The sequence below is a fragment of the Colias philodice genome, chromosome 28 (genome assembly GCF_061535455.1).
Source record: "Colias philodice isolate Cphi_HAF_F1 chromosome 28, ilColPhil1 Martin Lab GWU primary, whole genome shotgun sequence".
Lineage (NCBI taxonomy): Eukaryota > Metazoa > Arthropoda > Insecta > Lepidoptera > Pieridae > Colias > Colias philodice.
In genome coordinates this window covers 600,305-619,729 of record NC_143113.1, presented here as the reverse complement: position 1 = coordinate 619,729, position 19,425 = coordinate 600,305, and the positions used below count along the sequence as shown (strand labels likewise).

Genomic DNA, 19,425 nt, shown 5'->3' with positions numbered 1-19,425 from the left:
TTAACATAATACTACCACAGACTACTGTTCGCTCCCTTAGATGTGACTTTTCATTTATCCGGGTTATACGCCAGGTGTTTTTGGAATAACTTTGAGAACCCACCCGTTTCCCCGCACCCCTCAAAAGTTTTAACGACAGTTTGTCCTTGTAAAACTTTGTGTTCATGATAACTTGTTTATTAACAATGTAAAGACGGGAAGACGTTGTGTTTGAGTGTTGTTGTTCTGAAATATAGTTTAGATAAGCGCTAAAGATAAAAGTGTTTAAAAATGTCTAGTTCAAGTAGTAGCAGTACACCCCCGACGATGGCATCAATTAACGATGTCAGTGCATTATTTCAAACGGCTAAGAAATATGAGGAATTGAACGTTATAGGAACAGGTATTTGTAAAAGTGCATTATTTAAATTTAATCATAACCTATTACCTAGTACGCCATGTGCCGGTCAAATATTTCGCGCATTTTTTAGTGTACAATGCATTTTTTTTATTTATACATTGTTTGCATAAAAATTATCTATATTTTGGCATGCTATAAACATAGAACATAGTTCGTAAGGTTATAAGCAGTAAAAATTATTATAAAAACAAAAACCCGGATTTTGGTTAATCCGACAAGTTATAAGAGCGAGATGCACACATTACTTGATACCTCCGTCCCACTCTTTCAAGGGAGTGTTTATTGTGTTAAATGATTATATTTTATTCAAATTTATGCCCTATCCACTCGTTTTAAGGCTTAGAATCCATTGCATTTTTAAAGAAACTGGTTCCCTTGTTTTAAACATACTTGAATCTATGTTGAATCTTGAGAATTTTTATTTTTATAATTGAAACTTTCAAATTAAGTTTAAAACCGCTTTTCTAAATAAATAACACATGAAATCAAATTACTACTATCCAGATTCAAGTTTATTCTTACCATCTCATAAAAATGTTTTTTTTTTCTACAATGTAGGTAACTATATTTTACTTTTAAACTTTCTTAAAAATACTTTCAACATTCTTATAGAGTAGTAATATTATAAAACTTTAGAGTTTGTTTGTTTGTTTGAACGCACTAATCTCAGAAAATACTGGTCCGATTAAAATAATTTGTTCGGTGTTAGATAGCCGATTTATCGAGGAAGGCTATAGTGTGGCTATAGGCTATATATCCACTATTACTCCAAGACTACCAGGAGCAGAGCAATGTGGGTAAAACCGCAGGTTACAGCTATACATTATAAATTCACATCACTATCACTACATAGTATAAAACAAAGTCGCTTTCTCTGTCCCTTGTATGCTTAAATATTTAAAACTACGCAACGGATTTTGACGCGGTTTTTTTAAATAGATAGAGTGATTCAATAGGAAGGTTTTAGTATATAATTTATTAGGTTTGAGACAAAGCGGGCAAAGCCGCGGGCGATGAGCTAGTATTTTATAAACAAAAACTTTATAATTAATTTAGTCCATTTATAATGTTTTATTTTGAAGCTTTCATCCTTATAATTACTTTCACATACACAATAACAATTACTTATAGGAGCATATGGCACAGTATACAAAGCAAGAGACTTACATAACGGAGGTCAAATAGTCGCTATGAAGAAGGTTAAAGTGGCCCTCACAGAGGATGGCATCCCGCTGTCTACGTTACGAGAAATAGCACTCCTGCGGCAACTGGAGGCTTATAGACATCCTAATATTGTCAGGTATGACTTTGATCTATCTAATCTTCTAATATTATATTATAAAGGCGAAAGTTTGTTTGGATGTATGGATGTTTGTTACTCTTTCACGTAAAAACTACTGAACCGATTACAATGAAATTTAGCACACATATAGAGGGTAACTTGGATTAACACATAGGATAGGTTTTATCCCGGAAATCCCACGGGAACGGGAACTATGCGGGTTTTCCTTTGAAAACGCGGGCGAAGCCGCGGGCGGAAATCTAGTACTTCATATTATACAGCTGAAGAATTTGTTTGTTTGAACGCGCCTATCTCAGGAACTACTGGTCTGATTTGAAAAATTCTTTTGATGTTGGATAGCTCATTTTTCGAGAAAGGTTATTATAGGCTATAATATATTATCATCACACTAAGACCAATAGAAACGGAGCAATGCAGGTAAACTGCGGGTAGTGGGCAGCAGCTAGAGAAATAATATAATGTGTGTAAATATATACTTTATGTACTTTTTTTCATGCACAATAAAATGTTTAATAATTGCTTATGAATGAATGAATGAATGAAAGCTTTATTGTACACACCAAAATAATGAAATAACATTAAGTAAAATATACATAAATTGCACAATAGGCGACCTTATGGCTACAGAGCCATCTCTTCCAGGTAACCCAACCAAGGAGAACAGTAACAAAGAACGAATACAAGTAGGTGGTGCATACCAAAGCAATATATACAATATAACATGTTCAACATGCTTATAATACTATATAACATGTTCTCATTTCTAATTATCAAAATTTCATAACAATTTGTCTTCAATTTGTTGAGGTAGGAGTACATAAATTTTATAGTTTATTTTTAAAATACTGCCATACATTTAAAACTCTTCAGGTATCTTGGTAAATCATGGTAAAATGCTTTCTTCTAGATTGCCATCATCTGTATAACTTAGATATAGTTTCACCAACATGTATAGGGAAAAAAAAGAAATTGTGTTTGTGTTTTCATCAAACATCATATTATATTCAAATTTTATAGTCTATACTAATATTATAAAGCTGAAGAGTTTGTTTGTTTGAACGCGCTAATCTCGGGAACTACTGGTCCGATTTGAAAAATTCTTTCTGTGTTTTTATCGAGGAAGGCTATAGAATATATATCATCTCGCTAAGACCAACAGGAACGGAACAGTGCGGGTGAAACCGCGGGGCACAGCTAGTCTCTTATAAAGTATTTATAAAGTCTGTTCTTTCATTTCAGATTGCTAGACGTCTGCCACGGAGGTCAGTCCCTTGAACGGGAGCACCAATTAGTCCTTTTCCTGGTCTTCGAGCATGTGGAACAGGATCTGGAGTCATATTTGAAGAGAGCACCTGGTCCATTGAGCGAGAATCGGATTAGAGTAAGTTTATGTGTTTATTCAGTTAGTTATAATATTTTTGGAGATAATGAAAGTTATAGTCATTTAGAATCCCGAGCGGCCCGATCGGTCCACGACACAATAGATTTTCTATTGTGTCTGTGATTCCGGGGCCCGAGTTATTAAATCAATTTTAACTAATGCTTACTGGCCGTTCTATGACTGTGTATTTTAAATATTGCTTATTAAGATCGCTTGGGTTGATAAACCTTGACACAGGAATTACGTAATGTGGAAGAGTATACCTATCTACAAATTTTTTTCACCCGTTTGGCTTCGCTCCTGTTGGTGATGATATATAGCAATATAGCCTATAGCCTTCATCGAATGGACTATCTTAAAACATAATTATTTTTTATTTTTTATTGTTCAAATCAGACCAGTAGTTCCTGAGATTTGCGCTTTCAAACAATCTCTTCAGCTTCATAATATTAGTATAGATGTAAATAAATTATCTGAACTAACTAGTTCATGCAACAATTTTTTTTGGATAATTTCATTTTCTCGGTGAAGTACGGTGAAACACGCTGTATCAAAACCCATGATTTTAACTCACAATAAAAAAAAAGGTTAAATAAATTCGTTGTTATTGTATTTAACTATTTATGTTATTCTTTCCAATTTCCAGAGCATGTCCTACGACATTCTCTCCGGCGTGGACTTCCTCCACTCTCACAGGATAGTTCACCGAGATCTGAAGCCACATAACCTATTGGTGACTTCTGCGGGACGAGTGAAACTGGCTGACTTTGGGCTGGCTAAAACATATGATACGGAAATGAAATTGACTAGTGTGGTAAGTTTATTAGAGACTAGCTTTCTTCCCGCAGCTTCGCCCGCTTTGTCTAAAACCTAATAATTTATTTACTAAAACCTTCCTCTTGAATCACCCTATCCTTTTAAAAAAAACCTCATCATAGAGATGGATTTTAAAGCGATTTTTTAATAAATAGTGTTTTTCTAGAAAGGTCAATAATTATATAATAACTAGCTGTGCTCCGCGGTTTCACCCGCTCCGCTCCTGTTGGGGTTAGCGTGATGATATATAGCCTATAGCCTTCCTCGATAAATGGGCTATCTAACACCGAAAGCATTTTTTCAAATCGAACCAGTAGTTCCCGAGATTAGCGCGTTTAAACAAACAAACAAACTCTTCAGCTTTATAATCAATATATAAATTCAAATTATTTATTGCGTACCAATACATTTTTACATTATTGCAATATAGTCATATTATATTTAAATTACATCATATATTTATAATTTACAATAATCAGATTAAAAAATAACAATAATGATAATATATAATTTAGATCTGTCCGGAACTATATATATAATAAAGTGGGTTTTTAGAATCATAGGATAAGTTAGTTCAAGACGTAAATAAATATAATTATAGATATACAGGGTGTCCCACTGTTGGTATACTAAGCTCAAAGGAGGTTATAGTTTTGCATACACTGAGTACGTAAACAATACTTATCAAATTCCAGATGCGTTTTTTTTCGAATAGATGAATTCTTAAAACTCAATGTGTACACCCATAACAAGCAACCCGCCCAACTTTGCTACCAGCACGTGACCTATCGTTTAAGAGTATGTTTTCATAGACAAAATGTTCACATTAGCGAAGCGGTATAGGCCGGCTGTGCGAAGCTAGAGAAGTAAACATGGATTTTCAGGAAAAGTTTAGCAAACATTTTTTGGTGTAATTTTGTTGTTTAAGTATTTTTTACGTGATCAGTGAATGCAAAACTACAAGTCCCTTCGCGCTTAGTATACCAATAGTGGGACACCCTGTATAATTATTGAAGTATAAAGTAATACACACATATTATAAAACCCTTCAAGGTGGTGACCCTCTGGTACCGTCCCCCCGAAGTCCTGCTCGGTGTGACATACAACACCGCAGTGGATGTATGGTCCTGTGGATGTGTGCTCGCTCAGTTGCATACAAGAACACCGTTGTTACCCGGCTCCTGTGATTCTGAACAACTGCATTGTATATTTAGGTGAGTTAATTCATTTTTGTTTTCTTTTAAAATCTGTCTTTTTAGTTTAGAAATGGTAGAAGAAGAGATTGCTACCAAGCGACTGCCATTTGTACATACATTTCGTTCAGAAATTAAAGATTTTAACATTGAGATAATATTACTACGTATGGAGGAGACACCACGAACAAAATCTGTGCGCCATTTTTTTGCTCTAACTAAGGGCCGATTTTTCAATGCCCAGATAAACAGCTAGATAGACTTTATTCTTCAGTTAACAAAAAATTCAATTTTTCAATAGACGAATAGGACTTATCTATCAAATAACTACGTTATTTGAGGAATAAATCTATTTGCCGCTCCAACGGCCAGATAGCGCGCTATTCGACGGTTAGTCGTTTGAGTTGACAACTGACGCATCAAATTTGGGATATTTTCGTATGTCATAACATAGAGCGTAGAGTTATTAACAATTAAACGTCTTTCTATATAATTATTATCAATTAAAATCATATTGAAATTGATGTTTTTGATAGTACTGATGACCATGCCATTGAAAATTTGCCGAACGCTGCCTTTAAGTATGTCGTTTCCATCGTAAAATATATAAATTGAAATACAAACTTAACCAAACTCTTTACTCGAATCAAAACAACAATCAACAATCATAGAAGACAAGAGCAATACAAGAATGCACTCCTGACGTGAGTCATAATGACGGTTGTTGACAAATTGCAAGAGTTGACTCTATCCCGCTCTAACCTGACTAATTTAATATGTTTGTTTCGCCACTCCGAGAGCAGAGCTGCCAATATGGAAATATTTGGTCAGATAGTTATTCATCAAATAAATCACGATTGAAAAATAGGCGAGCCGTTATGAGTAAAATAAATAATTGAATAAATCTATTCGAGGGGTAGTTATTAGACTGTTTATCTCGGGATTGAAAAATCGGCCCTAAGTTTTAAAAATTATTATCTAGTTAGGTACTTACCGATGAAAGTTATTCCTTTGCACTTTTCCGTATTATTTGTGCAATATCGTAACATACACGAAGGCATATTCGATTCGTTTCACTTTAAAACAAATAAAAAATGAGCGTGCAGTTACGCCATATGGCGTATGTTGAGCGGAACATAAGTGATGTAGGCAGTGTCGTCTCCATATGTATATCTCAATGGATTTTAACGGATTTTAAACGTTTTTTATTGTTTGTGTGTAACCGACTTTATTTACAAACTAGAGGTCCGCCCCGGCTTCGCCCGTGGTACATATTTCGCAATAAGAGGTAGCCTATGTCCTTTCTCCGGTATCAAAATATCTCAATACCAAATTTCATGCAAATTGGTTCAGTAGTTTAGGCGTGATTGAGTAACAGACAGACAGACAGAGTTACTTTCGCATTTATAATATTAGTAGGGATATATGTATTTTTTTTACTTTTCAGGCTAATAGGCAGACCACCACGTCACGAATGGCCAGATAACGTGTCCATAGTAGCGGATAGTTTCCCGGACTATCCTCCCCAGGATTTAGCCGATGTATTGCCCAGGATACATCCGCAAGCTTTGGATCTTATTAAGGTTAGTTTTATTTGAATTTTGTAGGAGATGTAGTTTGGTGCCAGAATAAAAAAAAAAGACGTGTGTCACTCGGGGACTGCCGCGGTAAAGCTATTGAAATGAAATGAAATAACTTTATTATGGACATATTATGAAAAAAAAGATACAATTTAGATGAAAAAAAAAGGAACTTAAAAAAAATACATATGCCATAATTAGGCCAACCACTCAGCAATGCCTTCAAGCCACACCTCCGTGTCCGTCCCCGTGGGGAGCGTGAGGTTTTTCGTTACGGAATTTCTCGATTGGGTCCCCGCGCTAGAAGCTATGCAATATGCTTAAAATGAAATTTATATATAATAATGACGAAATTTATGTATAACTAGCGGTCCGCCCCGGCTTCGCCCGTGGTACGTATATGAAAAAATAGATGTTGGCCGATTCTCAGACTTACCCGATATGCACAGAAAATTTCATGAGAATCGGTCCACCCGTTTCGGAGGAGTATGCAGACTAACATTGTGACACGAGAATTTTATATATAAGAAGATATATAATAATGACGATTCAAAAGTGCTTCTAGAAGAAGTCTAATTGAATAAATAAACTGGCTAAAATATTTATTTTCAATATTAATACATATAATATAAATCTCGTGTCACAATGTTGGTCCTCAATGGACTCCTAAACCACTTAACCGATTATAATAAAATTCGCACACCATGTGCAGTTCGATCCAACTTGAGAGATGGATAGTTTAAACATGTACCACGGGCGAAGCCGGGGCGAACCACTAGTATTAATATATATTTTTATTTATTTTCAGGGCATGCTAGTATTTGATCCAGCGAAACGACTCACAGCATTGGATTGTCTCGAACACCCATATTTTACGGATGAACCTCTATCGTAATAATGTGAAATAATAGTATGGAGAAAGTAATTTAATGAGAAATGTATTGAAAAGTGATTTTTTTAAGTGTTATCGTGAAAAAAAGACTCCAAAGTAATTTAGCTTTTTGAAAGGAATGTATTGAAAAGTGTAAAACTACAAGATTTTTTTTTAAGATTTATTGTTTAAAAGAACATGGTGAGATTACAAAATGATATTTTTTAAAACACGTTTAAAAACTAGCTTCCGCCCACGACTTTGTACGTGCATCCCCGTTTTTCGCCGTTCCCGCAAGAATTTCGGGAAATCCTTTCTTAGCGGATGCCTACGTCCTAACATCTACCTGCATGCCAAATTTCAGCCCGATACGTCCAGTGGTTTGGGCTGTGCGTTGATAGATCACTATATCAGTCACCTTTGAGTTTTATATATTAGAAATAATAACCTAAAAGGATGTTAGTACCATTTGTATAAGATAATTATTTGAAAATTGAAAAGCTTTTGCTTTATTTAAAAAGGTAAACAAATGAGACGAGAGATTTTTCCACAATATTAGTGCAATAAACATAAAAATTGAAAAAATTTGATCGCCTCCATGGTACACTGGTTGACGCGTGAGCGTAATACCGAGGGGTTCTGGGTTCGATTCCCGGTGGAGACGAGGAAAAAAAATGTCTCGGTCTGGCAGGACACAGAAGGCTGATCACCTACTTGTCCCTAAGGTAAATCGATCAGTGAAACAGATGTATAATGCATCTGCCCCTTACCCCACTTGGGGACATGGGACTTCATTTTATACATAAAAATTATAAAATTTTTTGTTAAGTTACTTTCTCCATACCATTTAATATTCGTTGTGGTTAAGTGTTAAGTCTAAAATAACAAAACCCACCATTTTTTGTTCCGCATTTTAGTATTAACAACCTAGTTTTTAGAATTTAGATTATGTTCATGATCTTAGATTTAAATAATAATTATAATCGTAAGATTGATTCCTTTTAAACGTTTTTTTTTACAATTTCAATGTTGATTTGTATTTGTATTTCTCGTAGTATAAAAACAATTTTTTGTGAATATCAAAATCTCACGATAAAACTGCTCAACTGAACAGCGTAAAATTTTGTTACATAGATAGTCTGGAATAGAGTAATATAGGCTTTTTTCTAACGCAAAAAAATATAATACAATGCAAGTAAAATTCACATATTTTTATTGAAATAAAGGCATTTTCCAATTTATTAAATAAAAAAAATCTATCATAATTAATATTTTTTGAAAACCTTTACAAATATAAATCACAACTATAGTTATATAGTTTTTATAATATTGTTTTGAGAAATTTTTACAACTTGCTGATAAAGTTACTGATAGCCTATTCAACACTGGGCCGATATTTCAATGCTTGGATAAAACTTATCCGTCCAATAAAGTATAATACAGAATAATATTAAAATGTCACGTAAACTGTCAAATACGGGCAATTAGAATACGTTTTTAAAATGGTAGTTTTATACATTATTCGACGAATAAGTTTTAACCAAGCATTGAAAAATCAGCCCTAAAAGCAGTATTGAAATAGTATGACACAGATGCCGTACTTATAATTAGACCATAGTTTTAATACTATTTGTGTGTAATAAGACGGAATATATAGAAATTGACAAATAACTTTCCGGTATTACATAAATATCTATATTCTATATCAATAATGTAAAATAAGAAATAATTTAGTTAAGTTGTCGATGTTTTTATAAGCTGTCGTTCCTCGCCAAATAAAATTATTTTTACATATGCTTTTGTTTTATTTAAGTCATTTAATGTTAAGTTTAATAAATTATTATTGCTTTGTATAAAAATAAGCGGAGATAACCACGGGCAAAAGCTAGTATTTCTATAACTTATGTGATATTATGGTAACATAAATACATAGCCTCTCTCACTCTGCAAAATTTCTACAAAATGGTTCAATAATTTTGACGTGATTGAGTTACAAACAAAACTTTCGAATTTATAAAAGTTAGTGAGTGAGTGTTTCTTACTCATTCACGCAAAAACAACTAAACGGATTTTGATGATACTTGGCAGTGGTGTTATGAACCAGAATAACACTTAAGCTATAGAAATATGTGCTTGCTTTTGTAAAATATGATTGTATTTTATTCAACAGTAACGACTAATTGGCTTTGTATGAAATTTGTCACAAAGTTTATAATCGAAGTTTAAGATCTTGTAAAAAATCAAGCCAAATAACTATTATAAATACTTAAAATAAGGTGAAGGAATAAAACACGTGAATATTGTAAAAATGGTTTATTATAAAAATACAAAATTATAGCATATTATAATTATTTTAAAGTGCATAATATACAAACACATTGAGTATTTTTCAAAGTGAGATCTACATATACAGAAAAATATAATATTGTTATGGTTTTTATGATTTTTCTTGCAGATGAAAACGCGGCCTTAATCCATGACGTGACGGCATTGCCATGACGCGACCTTGATATTTTACTCTCAACGCGCCAAGAAGTTTCACTTCAAAAAAAAAGACGGGTTGCACTGGGGGAGTGCCAGCAGAAGTGAAAACTTGATTATTAACGTTGAGCATGTTTGATATTTTGGAATGGTATCCGTCTTACGCTTTTTCGATCAGGTCACGTGTCCTGACGCGAGTTTAAGATTTTATACCCAACGCCGCTAAAGAAGTTTTCACTTCAAAATATATAAAGCCGACTTCAATGAACTTACAAAGAGAATTTGCTTTATTGAATAGGAGTGAAGATTGACCTTATTTGGGATCTTGTATTTTTTACATAGTTAATTGTTTCCATTTTAATGTTTAATTTTTCTCATTTCGGCTTGACCAGCACCTGTATTTCATAGTTATACTATTAAATGTCGTACACTAAGGCCCTGCGCAGACGACAGACTATCCGTGACGCACTTTTTAGTCTGTGAAAATAGAACCTATGAAATTATATGCAGTAACGCACACGACGCGCAAAAAGTCCGGCGCACAAAAAATCCGTGTAATTCGGGCAGACCGCACCGCGCCGCTCCGCACAAAAGTGTGTGAAAAGAATTGAACGTTTGCTTCAACGCGCGCTAACGCAGACGGCGCACACTTTACACGATTTCCATAGCGTCTACGTCCCTACAGCTCTGCCGACAAAATGATCGAAGATGTGCGTCGTGTGCGTTGAGTCTGTGAAAAATCCGCGACCGACTTTTTGCGCGCCATGCAGACTTTTTGTGCGCCGCAGACTCGATCGCACAAAAAGTGTGCCGTCTGCGCAGGGCCTTATAATTATTATTGTGATTGTCTGTTTATCACGGTTCATTTTACATCAAAAGAACATAGAGCTAAAGCAAGAGCATTCGTACTCAGTGTTGTTCAGTATTAGAACATTGCATAGAATCTTTTCGAACGCACTAAGAACAACGAAAGAATGCTCTACGCCTGTTTAGTGTTTACACTAAGAGAATTTGACATAGTGGGGTAAGAAAAGGTTAGAATGAGGATTCGCTTGTTCATAATAAAAGAAAAAAACTGTTTTAAATTTCCCGCTTTATTTTTTATGGCAGTACAAACAAAGGAACATTTGGGCTACCTTCATTAATTTTAAACGGTCTCCACTAATTTTAAATGGTCTCTTCCTTATTTTCTGCCTCCATAATTGAACGCAATTCAAAAAGTTATTTACGAATTGCGTATTTTTTTTTAAATACGGCCGACATTATATATGATGTAAAAATTTATTATTGACATGATTTTAAAAGAGCAACTATGGAGTTTCTTGCCGGTTCTTCTCCATAGATACTGCTTTCCGAATCGGTGGTAAATGTTAAAAATATGTAATGACGATTCAAAAGTGCTTCTAGAAGAAGTCTAATTGAATAAATAAATAAATGTTGATGGAGGTTTTCCCGATAAATATGTTCGGTGTTTGATCTTTTTTGAAGGAAAAACCTACGTTTATTAAAATAATATGTATTTACTTGCTTTCCACCTGCGTATTCGTGCACTTTATACTATAATCGCGTGACAGCCCATGATTTTATATACGTACTAGCGGTCCGCCCCGGCTTCGCCCGTAGTACATATTTTGTTGTTTTCTTCAAAATTGGTTCAGTGGTTTAAGCCTGCAAGCGTAACGGACTGACGGATTACTTTCGCATTTAAATTATTTCTGGAATATTGCGTTTTAATTAGTTGTTTTTTATTTAGAAATATTTCCTTATAAATACATTGTTAAATGGCGACAAAGTCAATTATAATATCAGGAAATGTATTTTTCCGCTTTCATGTTCGTTCATAGAAATTGAATTGAACGTATCAATATCTGATACCTATCTATCATACATACGAAAGTCTGCATGTCGGTTTGTCACGCTTTCGTAGCTAACCAACTGCATCGATTTAGATGAAATTTTGAATGAAAATACTTTGGGTATAATAGGCCCAGGTCAATAATATTAGTTTTTCTTACGGTTTTCCGGTTAAAACCGCAGGGCACACCTTGGTATGTACTTCATATGTATGTACATATATAAAACAACTTAATTATTCTATAAATTATTATATAATGCGTAATTCAAGTATATACCTTTGATAATATATGAATGAGTTTGAATTAAAATTATAGGATGTTTTAAGTATATTATCTAAACATATACCTAGGTACAAAATATAAATACTTCTTAATTACAATTAAGTCCATAAATTCTAAGTATTACGTAATATCACAAAAAACTAAAAATACACGGTCCATCTAATCCTTTGTATCCGTAGTTTCATTGTCCTCTTTTTTACGAAAATTAAAGATCTTCTCCAAATTTAATGTGTTTTGATTATAAACCGTGTGATCAGAGTCGCCCCAACTAACTGGCGTGACTCTAGTATCTTTTGGTTGATTTTCTACATTTTCAGGTGTTATTTCAGGTATAGGATTCAATATTACCTCTGATTGTATACTCGGTGTTTGCTCCGGGTTCGACACACCGTCCAACGATGCGCATCGATTCAAAAAATTCATCATTCTCTCTTTGTAAAATTCCGAACTCGTTTCTGTATTTTTTGCTTTGTTATTTTGATTTTTCAAATAGAATCCATTATCGTTTTGCGCCAAAAAGATCCTCTTTATTTTCCTACTCGGATAATGGTCTATCAAATTGGATTTTAACGGTACCAACTTGCCATTTCTCGGTAGCCTTTTCATGTCTCCTTTGATAGTTGTTACTACCTGAATGCAATTGCCGCGTCTCTCTTCACCGTCTTTATAATTATTTCTCATGCCCTTATACGATATTTTTACACTTAAAATCGACCAGAGTAGCTCTAGAAACGCAGCAATCATTATATTTATCGACAGCACACGTTTCGTAAACAAGTTTGAATTATCTTCCTTGAATTCCGTCGCGTTCCGCGCGATTACGAAGTGGGATTCGTTTCTATCTAGAATCTGCGTGTGTTCTATTATAAACACGTCCTTCAACAGTATTTTATCTTTAAATTCCTTTAAAGTATCGTCTGAAGACAGCGTCCAAACGGCAATCATGATAAACGAAGACAAAGATACAATAGTGGAGAGTACGGACATGATGAATAACCAAGTTATATTCCTGTCGATGTACCATCGTACAGAGGCTAATATCGCAGCCAACCCTGCCGCTAGCGCGAAAATAGTTAACAAACTTGGTGCTAAAACTAATATGTATGAATAATCGTGCGTGTTTGTCGATGTATCCGTTGAATTAGACGTTTCTGTGGCATTTTTGTCAAGCGAGTTATCTTCTTGAATGTTTGGGTTGACCAGCGCTAGACAAGCTAATAAAAACGAAGTAGCAGCTAATGCAATGTGTACCCAAGCCAGGCCGGACACAGTGGACGCCGAATAGCGCCTCTCGGACGGATACAAGTTCCTTGTATCTGGCTTTGTTTTCACTTTTATCGTATAAACGTCCTCCATGTTGTAATTACGACATGCACAAAACAATCGACACTACACGTTTTTTCAAACACTCGCACATATCGTTTACAGGAACCGTTAGGTTGAATTTTATTATGTAAACATACGCACTGTTAAGTGGTTTGACAGTTTTTAACGGAATTTGATGAAAAAATTACGAATACAGGCGCGTCTCGCGCGCACGAATGCCACAGACTGACTAAAGTGAAGTTTTCAAATCACAAATGTTAGTTGTCAGTTGTTTGAGCATTTGCAATGAATGGAATATTGTTTCCAAAGCTAATACGATAATATGTTAATAGTAACCTTATATGCTTACTTATACCTTGGAATTTGCATTGAAATTATATTCTTCGTTAAGCTTTTTTTAAATAACATGTTTATTGTCTGTTCTTGTATATCTACTTATAATAGTAATAATAGTAAGTATGTACTGAGTTAAATCTGAGTAAATGAGATCTTAATTTTTTTTAGATTTATAATATTTTTCATTTAAAATATTAGCTGTATTCCGCGGTTTTAACCGCAGTGCTCCGCTCCTGTTGGTTATGCGAGATGATATAATATAGCCTATATAGCCTTCCTCGATAAATGGATCCTATCTAACACTGAAATAATTTTTCAAATCGGACCAGTAGTTTCCGAGATTAGCGCGTTCAAACAAAACAAACTCTTCAGCTTTTTAATATTAAGATTATTAAGTCTAGAGTAGTAGTAGTATAAATATGCATACTTAGTAATTTTTCAGCTATCGAATTAATCCTCATTATGTTCTAAATCAATCAATATTATTCTTTACACAAATTGAATCTGTATTATTTTATATGCATTTCTTTCCAAAATAGGTACACGATCGTAATATTGAGCCTTTGAACTTTAAAATCAGTCGAAGGACACTTAAAATGCACATAATAATTGATAGACGCTAGATGCAATTATTATAAATGGCATACATAGGTAATCATAAAATAAATCCATACTAATATTCTATCCATACTAATATTATAAATGCGAAAGTAACTCTGTCTGTCTGTCTGTTACTCAATCACGCCTTAACTACTGAACCAATTTGCATGAAATTTGGTATAGAGATATTTTGATATCCGAGAAAGGACATAGGATAGGTTTTATCCCGGAAATCCTACGGGAACGGGTTTTTCTCTGAAAACGGGCAAAGCCGCGGGCGGAAAGCTAGTATAACATAAATTAAATGCTATGCTTAGTAGATTAATTGCTGACATTTTGAAGTGAAACTTCTTGAGAGTAAAATTTCAAGGTCGCGTCAGGACATGAGGACAATACCGACACGTCATGGAGCAGGGACGACGTTTGGTATCTTCAAATCATGTCAAAGAAGTTCCACTTCTGAAGCGTGTGCCCACGCTCTTTTTATAAAAAAAGGAAGTGTCATTTAAAAAAAACCGTTAAAAATAACCGATCGTTTATTGTTGATTTAAGCTTGACCTCAACAATATAACGGTTTCCTTTATCTCAATTGATAGGCCAATGTATGAAACGGTCGTGACAATTTAATTATTATTTGCTTATTATTAGGAAAGTAAGTAGGTTTGTGTGTTATTTTGAAGGTATGACGTTAGTTTCAGTGGTTACGACTTACGTATTTAATTACAAACTCAAACTCAAACTCAAACATTTATTTATTCAATTAGACTTCTTCTAGAAGCACTTTTGAAACGTCATTAGGTACATATTTTTAACATTTACCACAGATTCGGAAAGCAGTAGGTATCTACGGAGAAGAATCGACAAGAAACTCCATAGTTGCTCTTTTTAATTCCAATAATATTATGTACTTAAGTACATAATAATATTTAAACAATAAAAAAGATTTGACAGTAATCTTTCGTACAGTAGGAAATTTTTTAATTATGTATTTTCAGTAAAATAAGTAGGTAGACTATTTTCATGACATAATGCATCTGCACTCTGCAGTATTAACATGAAAACCGGTTAAAAAAATTTATTCAGTAATTTTTGCCAATGCATACAATCTTATGCGTATATAGATATAGGTATTTAGGGAATAAAAAAAACAAATGACTCTTCTATAAACTTTTCATATCAAATGCACAAATTCGGTCCAAAGGTTCACATAGACAACAAATGAAAAGTAGGTAAATTAGACTTCATATAGCATCCTTATAAAATACTCAAGCTGTAATATTTTTATATAAAAATCCTTACTATTAATATTATAAATGCAAAAGTAACTCTGTCTGTCTGTTACGCTTTCCCACTTAAACCTCTCAACCGATTTTGATGAAATTTGGCACAGACAATCTATAGACCCTGAGAAAGAACATAGGCAACCTTTTAATGCGAAATATGTACCACGGGCGAAGCCGGGGCGGACCACTAGTAATATATAAAGCAACTTGAACTACTCGTTTAATAATTATGACGAACTTTTAACGCAATAAACATACATACAAACAAAAACTTATAATAATTACTGGCTAAATAATCACACGTATTCAGTCCAAAAACTTAAATAACAATACATACAAAACAATTGTATTTATAAGTGTAAGTATTCACATAAAACCGTAAAGAAGATTGCCTTGATAGAACTCGTGTGGTCGAATAACCTTGTTTAAACTTTATATTGTATCATTTATGTAATTTACATATTATGTTTTATAATGTTTGTTTGTTGCAATTTGTTGCATTGAATGTAATGAAATATGACGTCATAAATCATAATACTGCTTTTAGTATTTATTTCGAAACTAGCTTTCCGCCCGCGGCTCCGGCCGCGTTGTATAAATCACTAGCTGTGCTCCGCGGTTTCACCCGCATTGCTCCGCTCCTGTTGGTCTAAGCGTGATGATATATAGCCCGCGATGAATGGGCTATCTAACATCGAAAGAATTTTTCAAATCGGATCAGTAGTTCCCGAGATTAGCGCGTTCAAACATACAAACTCTTCAGCTTAATAATATTAAAGTATAGATATTATGTTGTATGATAATATATTTATTGTATGACAAGAAATCAAATTAACGGTCTCTTAAAAAAATATATCTTTTTTTTTTCAATAGGTACGCTTTTCAGGGTTTCAGTCAATGGTTTCAGTTTTTATTATAACTAGCGAATTTATATTACAATAGCGAACGATTACTTAGGAGTAGGTAAGTAGGTAAAATTAATTAATATGCTAGGTACACAGACATACATATTGTCTAGGTACGTACTATGATTGACAAAGAAAACAAAATCTGTTTACTTCAACTGAAACGGAAGCAAAAACCTAATTTCGAATGATGACTTCATTATTATCCAACAAGCTATTTAATTATTCAATAAATTATTACAAAAAGGCGTAATACATTTTACGGTTTACCTAATCGCTACGATAAATCAATTGAATGAATAACAATTTCATGGTTAACTTTAAGAAACGCGCGAAAAATTTTGGCGGCCATGTTGCGAAATGTCAGATTTCGCGCCAATTATTTTTTTTAAACCATTCAAGTTGACATTGTTTTTTTTTATAATTTCTAGGCTTAGGCACGTAGCCTTTAACTTTTGTATACAATTAATAAAAACTGAATATATTTTCCTATGCAATAACCAGTTATGAAGTCGATCGTATCAGGCAGCTCAATGTTATATAAAAAATGTTTTTAAAATGTCTTGTACAGAAATTGTAAAAAAATGGTAATTGTTAACTTTTAACTAGATTTTGAACAGCTTTTTATGGAAAATAGAAAATATTTGTCACAGGTCCGGAAAGCAGTTTCTACAGAAGTAAGCGATCAAGAAACTATAATTTCTACGTACTTGCTATTTCAAAACATGTATACTATATTAATACTATTCAATGTATACTATATTATCGCAATATGAGATATTCATATGACTAAGCTTTTACCCATCATAAAGCTGACTGCGCTTAAAGTTACTTAACCTATGTTAGACCGTACACCTAGCATCGACTAGCTTAATAAAATTACTGGAATAAATACTTTTTAAAGAGTAATTAAAAGAAGAATTCTAACACGAATAATAGGTATGTCAGAAAAATGACAGATTTCAACCAAATTGCAAAATTGTTAACAGTATTGTAAGTTTTACATAAATTGAATCAAAATTGTTTCGTTGTATTATATACCATGTAAGTTGAACTTTTATGCCATATTATGTTAACAATTTTTTTATAGTCATCACATGGTCATCAGATATTTTTATCTTTGTATCAATAATTAAGTTCGAAAATGCTCTAATTATTATAAAAACCCATTGAAGGTAAGTATAATATATAACGTAGGTAAGTAGTATAAAACACTTTATTTAACACAGATATTTTAATAAACGTTATCTTAGAATCTTTAAATATATTTTTAATGTTTAGAAAAAAAAATCAGATGATAAACCTATTCGCTCAGTAATCTTCAAAGCTGCTGATACTGTGACCTACATTTGTAAATATTCTTAGAATTATCGCAAATTGCTGAACTTTTGTTTATAAATTAACACTATTATCTATAACTAACACTTAACAGACATATTTACATGGTTTATGTTACAGTTCATTAATTTAATAAAAATAAAATAGATTGTATATGAACATTCCTAATAGAACAATTATTGTTCAAATCTACATATCTATCTATCTATCTATCTATGTACTTTAGAAATAAACTAATGTTTAGTTACCATGGTCCACCTTATTTATAAATTCAAAATAAATCAAGTACATAAGAGTTTACAGGCCAAGTGAAACCTGGCGCCAATGTCATAGGTCTGATTTCTGTCAGACCGTTTTTCGACTTCTGAAGGGAAAAATGCTTGTAAGTTATAATATAATTATCTGTGATTTTACTCCTACACAATAACAGACCGCCTCGTTGACATAGCATGCGCTGCGTAGATCCTGGGTTCGATTCCCGGTGGTCACTAACAAAAAGGAGTATTTTGGCAGAACACATAAGGCTGAGGCATTTTATATTAAGTATTTATTGATCGATTTATCGGTCGATTCAATTTTTATGGATTGATTCATCGATCAACTAAATTATTTATGGACCGATTCATCGATTTATCGCTTGATTCACGAAACTTGTAACAACCACAGAAAATACTAGTTTAAACCATATTTGATACAGTTTGTACCTCTTGGAGATTAACAATGGAGGGCGGTGGAGAAAGGGTGGTAGTGGTGCGAGGTCTGCGTGATGCAGGGGTTGCTATCACATTGATAAATGATGTGCCGTTCAAGGGGAGATGTAGTTTTGGCGGTAAATATTTATTTAATATTGACACATAAAAATATACTGAAGTATTATATATATAGGTAAATGTAAGTATTATCCACAGATATAAAAACATTACATTTAGATGTCTGTGGTATTATCATAGTATACGTATTATACCTAATCATCATCATAAGGCAACCATCATTAAAATAGAGCATAGTAGAGCATGTCAGAAATGAAACTTCTTTGGTAAGATTCAAAGATACTAAAATCGTCGCCTTATTCCGTGACGTGACGTGACCTCGCGCCTAAAGAAGTTTCACTTCAAAAACAAAAAGCTTATTTTATTGTACCTAGTTACTAATAAGTAATTATTTTTGCATGTACGTAGTTACATAAACGTGTGCCTAAATATACATTTGGATTATTTCGATTACCTATAGGTTCCAGATCACCAACAAGAATAGTATCAAATGTAGAAACGAACACGGATCAATTTTATCACGACAGTGCTGTGCAGATTGATGGCTGTAGGATCGTTGACCAGGTTGGTAAATATATTTTTATTTAAAAGATCTAAAAAAGATAAAAAAAATATTGTACATAGAGCGCAGTGCCGCTAAACCTTTCTTATTTTCTAAAGAACAGAATGGTTAATATGTGTACGTAATACGTATACGTTCTATA

The 19,425-nt window shown here is 33.4% G+C and overlaps 2 protein-coding genes across 2 annotated transcripts; one reads left to right on the top strand and one right to left on the bottom strand.

The window, feature by feature from the left end:
* Window positions 1-58: 58 nt before the first annotated feature.
* Cdk4 (Cyclin-dependent kinase 4) lies at window positions 59-9,332 on the top strand. Its single transcript, XM_089712313.1, has 7 exons — window positions 59-382; window positions 1,532-1,700; window positions 2,943-3,084; window positions 3,731-3,898; window positions 4,954-5,114; window positions 6,541-6,676; window positions 7,482-9,332. The coding sequence occupies exons 1-7, from the start codon at window positions 271-273 to the stop codon at window positions 7,566-7,568; spliced, it is 975 nt and encodes a 324-aa protein (XP_089568439.1). The 5' UTR covers window positions 59-270; the 3' UTR covers window positions 7,569-9,332.
* Window positions 9,333-10,883: 1,551 nt separating this feature from the next.
* LOC149476146 (uncharacterized) lies at window positions 10,884-13,716 on the bottom strand. Its single transcript, XM_089712022.1, has one exon. It carries the CDS (start codon window positions 13,517-13,519, stop codon window positions 12,323-12,325), a length of 1,197 nt encoding a protein of 398 aa, XP_089568148.1. The 5' UTR covers window positions 13,520-13,716; the 3' UTR covers window positions 10,884-12,322.
* Between the last annotated feature and the right edge of the window lie 5,709 nt (window positions 13,717-19,425).

Excerpts from the sequence above, each read along its gene's own strand:
- LOC149476146 (XM_089712022.1), bottom strand. The coding sequence starts at position 13,519 with ATGGAGGACGTTTATACGATAAAAGTGAAAACAAAGCCAGATACAAGG.
- Cdk4 (XM_089712313.1), top strand. The coding sequence starts at position 271 with ATGTCTAGTTCAAGTAGTAGCAGTACACCCCCGACGATGGCATCAATT. Across the intron at positions 3,085-3,730 it reads TGAGCGAGAATCGGATTAGA|AGCATGTCCTACGACATTCT; the intron begins GTAAGTTTATGT and ends TCCAATTTCCAG. Across the intron at positions 6,677-7,481 it reads AAGCTTTGGATCTTATTAAG|GGCATGCTAGTATTTGATCC; the intron begins GTTAGTTTTATT and ends ATTTATTTTCAG.